The 10,212-nt window shown below is 45.8% G+C and overlaps 1 protein-coding gene across 7 annotated transcripts in view; it reads left to right on the top strand.

The window, feature by feature from the left end:
- Positions 1-9,619: 9,619 nt before the first annotated feature.
- WDR31 (WD repeat domain 31) overlaps positions 9,620-10,212 on the top strand; it is a 26,969-nt gene continuing 26,376 nt past the window's right edge. For 3 of the 7 annotated variants that reach the window (XM_032240411.1, XM_032240412.1, XM_032240408.1), the window contains exon 1: positions 9,620-9,742. Coding sequence is in view for 2 of the 7 variants with exons in the window: in XM_032240407.1 (XP_032096298.1) it covers positions 9,833-10,023 (191 nt within the window). In the remaining 5 variants the exon portion in view is untranslated. Of the gene's footprint in view, positions 10,024-10,212 lie in introns of all 7 variants that reach the window. The other 4 variants (XM_032240407.1, XM_032240405.1, XM_032240413.1 and 1 more) reach the window with 3 other exon arrangements.

Here is a 10,212-nt window from a genome sequence, read left to right as displayed (position 1 = left end):
GGTAGCCATCAGATTGGAACCTAGGCAGTGTGACTTAAGGTTCCTATAATTAATAATTTTTTTTAAATTGAACATTGAGACCCAGTGAAAAACATCTGTGTTAGGCTGATTTTCCCAAAATATTTGCATCCAAACTTTTTGAATTTGAATATTTGAGTTTTCTTTTTAAATTAGCATTGAAAAAAGTAATGCATTTTTATTTTGAAGAAAACAAAATATCCAAATAATCATGTGGAAGAAAAATCCACCTACCCCCACCCCAGAAAGAAAAACTGCTAACAAGTACCTGAGCTGTTTAGGGCTTTTCCCCCCAGGATCTGATATAATAGTCTGAGCCCAGATTGAGCCTTCTCCTGGGTATCTAGTCGAATCTGTCTGGGCATACAAGAAGAACACTGCTCTCCAACTCCAAATTCTTTTTTTTTTTTCTGTTTTTTTTTTTTTTTTTTGTTTGTTTGTTTGTTTGTTTTTTTGAGATAGGGTCTCACTGTGTCACCCTGGCTGGAGTGCAGTGGTGCAATCATAGCTCATTGCAGCCCCGACCTGCCCAGCTCAAGCGATCCTCCCACCTCAGCCTCTTGAGTAGCTGAGACTACAGCACGTGCCACCACACCCAGCTAAATTTTGTAATTTTTATAAAGACGGGGTTTTGCCATGTGGCCCAGGCTGATCTCGAACTCCTGGGCTCACGCCATCCTCCCTCCTCAGCCTCCCAAAGTGCTGGGATTACAGATATGAACCTCTGCACCTGGCTGTCAACCTCAAATTCTTTCTTAGGGGTCTTGGCAGAAAGCTGGGCACTCTCTCAAAGGGGGAAGGCCCCAGGCCTTCAGGTGTCAGAGAGTATTCTGAGGGCATCAGAACTGAACACAGGCAGTAGCTAAACTGAAAGAGAAACATTACATCCCATGGCTCACGGGGGCTCTAGCACCTCTACTCTGAAGCTTCTCTAAGCAATGGCTACACACAGGAGATAGAACCCTTTCCTTCTCAGCCGCTACTGCTTTAACACCTGAGGGGTAAGGACAGCTAACAGCCCCAGAGCTACCCAGAGCAGCACAGAGTAGTGTCATCATCCAATGGGGACACACTGTCACCCCAGATAGATAAATATTACACCATGTGACTAGAGAGGACACAGAGTGAAATACAGTCATTGGTTCATCCCAGCTATGTGGCTTACAGCTATGGGATCTTGGTCAGGTTACTTACATCTTCTGTGTCTGTTTTCTTATCTCTGCAATAGAGGTGATAATCATACTATCTACCTTAGAGGGCTACTTCAAGAATGAAATGAGATCTTGTCAGCAAAGTGTTTAGTCTGGGTGTCTGATATACACTACGGGATAATAAGTGTTATTATATGTGTGAAGATCTGTAAATATACTTGTAGCAGGTTTCAGAATGTAAACTGTGTGAGGTTTTTTGGTGATGGGGGTGCTGCTTTCCTGGCATCAAAAGAAGTTTCCAGTGCATCCCAGTGAGAGGGTGACAGCCTCATAACAGCATCTACCCTCCCCTGGGGGTGGGGAGGGAAATAGGCCACGGTAATTAGAGATTGTGGTTAGAATTTGTTCCTTCTAAGGACTGGGGGTGGGGAACCATTAAACCTTAGGGTGAAAACAAAGAAAACACGAGGTACTTTTTGTGTGAAGGCTAACAAGTAAAGAGGTTACGTGGCCGGGAGCGGTGGCTCACGCCTGTAAGCCCAGCACTTTGGAAGGCTGAGGCAGGAGGATCACTTGAGGAGTTCAAGACCAGCCTGGCCAACATGGTAAAACCCCATCTCTCCTAAAAACACAAAAATTAGCTGGGGGTGGTGGCACACGCCTATAACCCTAGCTACCAGGGAGGCTGAGGCACGAAAATCGCTTAAACCCAAGAGGCAGAGGTTGCAGTGAACTGACATTGTTTCACTGCACTCCAGCCTGGGCAACAGAGGGAGGGTCTGTCTCAAAAAAAAAAGAAAAAGAAAAACAACAAAAAAAGAAAAGAGACTGTGCAGGGCAGGGGGAGGAACAAGGGTTAAAATCCTTAGGGAAAGGTGGGGCTGGGGCGGGGTGGCTGGGAGGCTTCACTGGGTGTGGCCCTAGAGAAGTCATTGGCCCTACCAGGTCCAGAATCTGGAAAACAGCCCCTGTATCACCAGAGTTGCTTTCCGGCAGAGGCATCAGCAAATGCAAAGGGCTAAGGTGGGAGTGGATTTACTTTTATTAAGTCAGGTTCATCTGTTTCACCATTTATGAGCCAAGTTGGACTGGAACTGGAGAATTGCCCTTTCCCTATCTGTTCATCAAGCCTGCAGTACACATGTCTGGCATACGCAAACTCCCCTGCTGTGGCTGTTAATCTTTATCAGACTTCAGAATCATTGGAGGACAGGGGATGGTCAAGAGGGGAAAGAGAAGGAGTTGTAAAACACGCACACTTTTCAGTAAGATTTTCAACCATTAAGTCTGGGGTGAAGCTAAGAAGCTGCATTTATGGCAATCATCCCTTGACTAATATGCAAAGGAACCCCTTGATTGCCCCTAGAAACACTGCCCTGAGGCAGTGGCAGCCCTTTATTACATGGCATGTTGACAAATTCAAGGGGTGGAGATCAGCATCTTTTAAAAAAAGAAAGAAAAGGCTGGGCACAGTGGCTCATGCCTGTAATCTCAGCATTTTGGGAGGCTGAGGCGGGTGGATCACCTGAGGTCAGGAGTTTGAGATCAGCCTGGCCAATATGGTGAAACTCTATCTCTACTATAAATACAAAAATTAGCCAGATTTGATGGCATGCACCTGTAGTCCCAGCTACTTGGGAGGCTGAGGCAGGAGAATCACTTGAACCCATGAGGCGGAGGTTGCAGTGAGCCAAGACTGTACCACTGCACTCCAGCCTGGGAGGTGGGCGACAGAGTGAGAGAAGAAGGAAAGAAAATAAGGAAGGAAGGAAACAGAAAACATACACTTAGTAAGGTTTTTGTTATTGTTTCAGTTACATATATATAGTTAAACAAAATGAATGGGAAGCCATTGTTTTGGACTGGGCTCCATACTAGGCCCCACCAGACCAGACCAAAACAAAAGGGAGTCACTCATGCTAAATTTCCACTTCACCAAACCAAAACTAAGTTGTTTATCTGAACTTCCATGAAATCAGAAGAGAAAAAGAGAAAGAGAGAGCATATTAAAAGTCCCAAACTCTACAGATTTAGCTGGCATGATAAGGAAGTCCTCTCTGTTTTAACCCTAAAAAGAAAGTAACTTTGAAATGAGCAATCCTCTTTTTGTTCCTTATTCCTGTTTTTCTCAGATCTTTTCTACCTATAAAGCCCATCTCCTCTGCTCAGCTTATTGGAACATGGTTTTACAGAATGACATGTTTCCTGATTCTAAAAGTGCTAATAAAAGCCAACAAGATAATTTAACTACATTTGTTGTAATTTTGTCTTTGGCCTAAATATACATATATATATGCACCCTGGAGAATGAATGTATTTCTTTATGAGGTCAAAAAAGTTTGAAAGCTGCTTGGAGCTCTTAGGGGACCTCTGGAGGCTTCATGGGCTTGGGCAGGGCTTGTACTTCAACTTCAGGCACTCAGAGCTGGGGAGAGAAGAATGGGCACCTTTGTTACATTTTAGTCATTCAACAGATTTATTGAGCCCCTACCTGTGTGCCCGGCCTTAGACACTGAGGACACAACAGTCAAGAAGAACAAAGGTCTACTTTTACGAACAAATAAAATACAACAAATGGATATGCAATATGTCAGTAGTGATAAGGGCTATGAGAAAGATTCAAGTATTATAGGAAAGAGAGCCTGATGGAGGTGCTGGCCGAGAAAGGATGGCGTAGAGGGCCTTTTGGGCACATGGCACTGGAAAAAGCAAGGCATGAAGACATCTGGGGATGACCTTTCCAGACAGAGGACTAGCAAGTGCAAGACGTCTTTCTGTGCCATGAACTCTGCTCCTCCAATTTTCAAAGAACCTCACACGATTTACATTGTGTGAAAACCTGCCACAAATATACTTACAAGTCCTCACACAGAGGATAAAGCATTCATTAGCTCCCACTGTATGATACAAGCTGGAATGTATTTATTTTATAAAATTGGGATTATGTGTACAACCTGCTCTCTAACCTGCCCTTTCACTTGCTGATTTATAACATTTGGTTTGGATCTTTAAAAAAAAAAAAAAAACTTAAAAAAAAAATTTCTGTAGAGACCGGGGTCTTGCCGTGTTGCCCAGGCTGGTCTCAAACTTCTAGCCTCAAGTGATCCCTCCTTCCTCAGTCTCCCAAACTGTTGAGATGACAGGTGTGAGCCACCAGGCCTGGCCTAACCTTTTCTATTTTAATGAACATTTTGAAAAGTCTTTTGGAAAGGACTATTCTTTCCCAGCCTTTACTTTCCCTCAGGCCTGCTCCTCAGTGGCAGGCCCAGCCTTTTCTGCCTGCCCGATGGGGCCCTGGCCTGGCCCTGCGCAGCCCCTTTCTGCCTGGCCCTGTGTCCATTCTTCCTTCCTTCTTAGACTCTGATCCAACATCTCTAGTGTTGGGGCTGGAAGTCATGACTGGGGTTTGCATGGTTTCCAGGAATAGCAATAAGACTACCAACACTGTGGCTTCTTTTCCTCCCGGGGTGTTTTCACAGTACGACCAGCTTTAACCGTCGCTTTTAAGAGGGATTTGGCGGCCTGCCGGTGCAGACAAATTCAGATCACATGGGTCCTCTATGATGAAGTCCAAGTTTCCCAGTGATAGAGTCCTCTCTGCTCAGGCCAGATTAAACTAGATGAGACCAGCTCTCTTTTCCAGAGGGCTCTTCAGACCAGCCTCTGTGCAGGAGGGATGTTATCAATCTGGGCAAGTCCAGGAGGGAACAACCAACTCAGACCATAAAGAGCCAAAAACTAGAATTATATTTAAATAAGGCAGAGCCGCAGGCTGCTGTGGTTTGAACGTGTCCCCCAAAGTTCACATGCTGGAAACTGAATTCCCATTGTAACAGTGTTGATAGGTAGGAGCTTTTTTTTTTTTTTTAATTATACTTTAAGTTCTGGGGTACAGGTGCAGAACGTGCAGGTTTGTTACATAGGTGTACATGTGCCATGGTGGTTTGCTGCCTCCATCCCCCCATCATCTACATTAGGTATTTCTCCTAATGTTAGCCTTTGCCAATACCCCCCACCCCCTTGCTATCCCTCCCCTAGCCCCTCACCCCCTAACAGGTCCTGGTGTGTGATGTTCCCCTCCCTGTGTCCATGTGTTCTCATTGTTCAACACCCACTTATGAGTAAGAACATGTGGTGTTTGGTTTTCTGTTCTTGTGTCAGTTTGCTGAGAATGATGGTTTCCAGCTTCATCCATGTCGCTGCAAAGAACCTGAACTCATCCTTTTTCATGGCTGCATAGTATTTCATGGTGTATATATGCCTCATTTTCTTTATCCAGTCTATCATTGATGGGCATTTGGGTTGGTTCCAAGTCTTTGCTAATGTGAACAGTGCCACAATGAACATAGGTTTGCATATGTCTTTATAGTTGAATGTTTTATAATCCTTTGGGTATATACCCAGTAATGGGATTTCTGGGTCAAATGATATTTCTAGTTCTAGGTCTTTGAGGAATCACCATACTGTCTTCCACAATGGTTGAACTAATTTACACTGATAGGTGGGAGCTGTAAAAGGTGATTAGGTCATGAGGACTCTGCCCTCATGCATGGATTAATGATGTTATTGTGGGAGTGGGTTCCGGACAGAAGGAGAAGTTTGTCCCCTTTCCCTCTCTAGCTCCTGCTCTCTCACCGTGTGATGTCTTCCACCATGCCATAATGCAGCAAGAAGGCCCTTGCCAGATGCAGACTCTCGATCTTGGACTTCCCAGTCTCCAACTATCAGCCAAATACATGTCTGTCCAGAATAAATTACCCAGTCCATAGTATTCTATTATAGCAGCACAAAATGGACTAAGACAAAGGCACTGGTAGTGTAAAGTTGAGGGAATGTGAAGTGAGGGGCCAGGAGAGGTCGACATGAAATCATGTTGCTGATACCCATAACATTCTGCCTTGTGTCCTGTCTGTCACGTTGTCTTTCCCTTTTAATCTTTACAAATATTCAGTGACCACCTACTATATGCTAGCTCTACACTGTTCAATACCATAGCCACTAGCCCCATGTGGCTATTTAAATTTAAATTAATTAAAATACATAACATTTAAAATTGAGTTCTTCAGTTGTACTAACTACATTTCGTTCCCAGTCGCTAGCAGGGCTAGTGGCTAGCATATTGGACAATGCAGATATAGAACATTTCCATAATTGTAGAAAGTTCTATTGCAGTGCTGTGGCAGTCCCTGGGTTAGACAGCAGCAATACGAGTGTAAACGAGACTTAGTCACTGCCTCTGTTGCTTGCAGTTGAGTGAGAGAGAGAAGTAAATGAAAAATTATACTATGTGGTAGAAAGTGTGGGAGCTTTAGAAACACAGAATAGTTAACCCAGTCTGGAGAAGGGGAGGAATGGTTAGGGAAGACCTGGGGGCAGAGAGGGAGATGGCCTCTAAGCTGAGGATAAATAAAGTCATATGCTGCACAATAACATTTTGATCAATGATGGACTGCACGTACCTGGTGGTCCCATAAGATAATGACACTGCTGAGTGTGATGGCCCATGCCTGTAACCCCAACACTTTGGGAGGCTGAGGCCGGTGGATTGCCTGAGCTCAGGAGTTTGAAACTACCCCGGGCAACATTGTGAAACCCCGTCTCTACTAAAATACAAAAAAATTAGCCGGGTATAGTGGCACGCACCTGTAATCTTGGCTACTCAGGAGGCTGAGGCAGGAGAATCACTTGAGCCTGGGAGGCGGAAGTTGCAGTGAGCCAAGATCGTGCCACTGCACTCCAGCTTGGGCGACCGACTGAGACTCCATCTCAAAAAAAAAAAAAAAAAGATTATAACACTATTTTTACTGCACCTTTTCAATGTTTAGATGTACAAGTACTTACCATTGTGTTACAATTGCCTACAGCATTACGGTATAATCAGTACAGTAACATACCATACAGGTTTGTAGCCTAGGAGCAACAGGCTCAAGGGTGTATAGTAGTCATTACCATCGAGATTTGTGTAAGCACAATCTATGATGCTCACACAACGATGAAATTGCCTAACAATGCATTTCTCAGAACGTATCCCTGTTGTTTAGCAATGCATGATTGTGGTTAGCCAGACAAAGATGGGAGAGAGGATATAAGGGAAATGCTCTGGGCAGAGGGAACACCATGTGCACAGATTCAAAGGTGACAGCTAACACAAGTCAGGAAGCTGCAAGTAGTTTAGACCATTGAAACGTATAGTGTGAGTGGCAGAGGTGGAGGATGAGGCTAAAGAAATATACTAAGCTTTTTAGACCGAATGAAGGAATTTGAAATTCACCTTGGATATCAGTTATCTACTGCATCTAAAAAGCCATCCCAAAGCTTAGTGGCTTAAAATGACAACTTAAAAAAAACTCCGCTGGGTTGTTCTGATGGTTACGTATGTGGCTGCAGTCATGCAAATAGTTCATCTTGGGCTGGTTGGTCTAAAATATTTTCACTCACATGGTTGGCATTTGGTGCTGGCTACTGGAAGGGCCACGTCTCTCAAACAGACTAGCCTGGTCCTCTTCCCATGGTGGGAGTGTTTCAAAAGGATGGGAGCAGAAACTGCAAGGCCTTTTGGAGCTTAAACTCAGAAGTCCCACAATGTCTCTTCTGTTACATTCTGTCAGTCAAAACAAGTTTCAAAGCCAACTTTGATGGGAAAAGCTACAAAGAATTTGTGGTCATTTTTAATCTATCACTCTCTGATGTTGGCCTGAATCCAGGTGGTAGGTGGAGAGAAGTGAACAGATTTATATTTTTATAATGTTGGGGAGGTGGAATTGAGAAGTCTCGGGGATTGTTCTTGAACAAGGAAGAGAGGGTAAAGTTACAAATGACTCCTACGTCCTTGGCTTGGGTGATTAGTGAATGGTAGTGCCCAGCACTTAGAGGGAAAAGAAGGGGAACAGGTTTGGGAGGAAGATGATGTTTCCAGTATGAGTCATGTCAAGAATGAGATGTTTTTTAAACAGCTGGTTGGAGATGGGCGGATGGCAGGTGGATATACAGGTGTGGCTCAGGGAGAGGCTACAGGTACAGGACTGGCTACAGGTACCTGTTTGGAAGTCTTTTGTGCCTTAAGCCTAAAGCATCTCTCTCAGAGGGATGAACATCCCCAGAGCAGGATCATCTTGGGGGGCAAAGATCTAGTAACTCAACTCTGCAGCTGCACTGAGCCTATCCCAGTGTCCCAGGACAAAGCAGTACGTTTATCCTGGTTGTGGCTTGCCAGTCTGTTGTGGGGAAAAGGGACAAAGTTTGTAATGAGAGCCCTCGGCTCTAAACGAAGATCAGAGTTTCAAGCAGCATAGGGGTAGATACTTTCTCCTGCCAGAAGGAAATCTCCCAACAATAGGTCACTAACTTTGAGAGTAACGAGTGCATCATCACAGACCAAGCATCAACTAGTGCTACAGATACCCCATCAGGGATGTAATGGAGGGGATCCCCTCCCTAGGTTGGAAAACAGACCCAATAGCCAGTCCATGGAGGCAAACTTCTCTCATCACTCCCACCCCCTCGAAGGCACCCAACTTTCAGAAACTCCACAAATCATGCCTGTAATCCTAGTACTTTGGGGGGCCATGGCAGGTAGATCACCTGAGGTCAGGAGTTTGAGACCAGCCTGGCCAACATGGTGAAACCCCATCTCTACTAAAAATACAAATCCATTAGCCCGGTGTGGAGGCGTGCACCTGTTATCCCAGCTACTGGGAGGCTGAGGCGGAAGAATCGCTTGAACCCGAGAGGCGGGGTTGCAGTGAGCCGAGATCGCACCAGTGCACTTCAGCCTGGGCGACAGAGCAAGACTCCATCTCAAAAATAAATAATAAATAAATAAATAAATATTGGCTAGGATCTCTGCCATTCATTCATTCATTCATTCAACCAACATTCAATAAGCCCCTACTATATACCAAGCCTCATACTGCGCACCAGGAATACAGAGATGAATAGACTCTAGTCTGGAAGCAATGCGACTGCAGCTGCAAAAACTGTTAGTTTCTACAACTGTCTTCCCATTTGGATCTCAAGAAGACACTGAGGGGTCTCTTCTTGCAATGGTACTAGGCTGTAATGGTTCGATGAAAAAAAATAATGAAAGGAATATGGGAGTAAGTGGGGGCCTGGGGGAGTGTCCGAAGGAGGAATTTCTAGTTGGAATCAGGGAAACTCCAAAGAAATACGGCAACACGTCTATCTGAGCGACTAATAATTTAAAAGATGATATTTATTAAGTGCTTTCTTCGTAGCGATTACAAAGTTATTACCCGCTTTCCATGGACTGTTTAGATTCTCTGGCAGCGTGGTCTTGGGCACAAGCGTCCTCTTCTCTGGACCTTATCAGCGCATTGTTACACTAAGATAGTAGGACCCGGCGCTCGGTTCCGTCCCAGCTTTAGGCGAGCGGAACTGCGGTTCCGCTGCCGGCGAGGGTGCCCGGAGGCTTTTCGCCCGGACTCCCGCCCTAGCGACGTGCGCCTGTTGCTAGGGGCGGAGACGCGGGAGGCTGTAGGGTTCGGAGGCTGCTCACGCCCCCCGGCTCCGGGTTCCCGCCGGCCCCAGCTCCAGCCCCTCCACCCAGTCCATCGGTGGGTACTGAGCCTGAGGTGGGAGAAAGGGGCGCGGCAGCAGACTGGGAGCGGGCAGCCCTCGCCCTTTGGCCGAAGCGGAGAGCGGTTATGAAGGCCAACCTTGGGCTGGGTGGCGCTAGGTTCCTATCTTGGGGGACTTTTCTCCCCGCTTTCCACAGACACATCAAAATAAGCTTAGGTCGGGCGCGATGGCTCACACCTGTAATCCTAGCTTTATGGGAGGCCGAGGAGGATGGAATCCCTGACCTCAGGAGTTCGAGACTAGCTTGGGCAACACGGTAAAACCCCGTCTCTACTGAAATACAAAAAATTAGCCGGGCGTGATGGCACGCGCCTGTAGTCCCAGCTACTCGGGAGGCTGAGGCAGGAGAATTGCTAGAAGCCGGGAGGCAGAGGTTGCAGTGAGCCGAGATCGTGCCACTGCATTCCAGCCTGGGAGACAGAGCGAGACTCCGCCTTCTCTTAAA

The sequence above is a fragment of the Sapajus apella genome, unplaced genomic scaffold, assembly GCF_009761245.1.
Source record: "Sapajus apella isolate SASKATOON/1434 unplaced genomic scaffold, GSC_monkey_1.0 scaffold46, whole genome shotgun sequence".
Lineage (NCBI taxonomy): Eukaryota > Metazoa > Chordata > Mammalia > Primates > Cebidae > Sapajus > Sapajus apella.
Note: the sequence above shows the minus strand (reverse complement) of the source record. Positions and strands in the feature narration are given on the sequence as shown.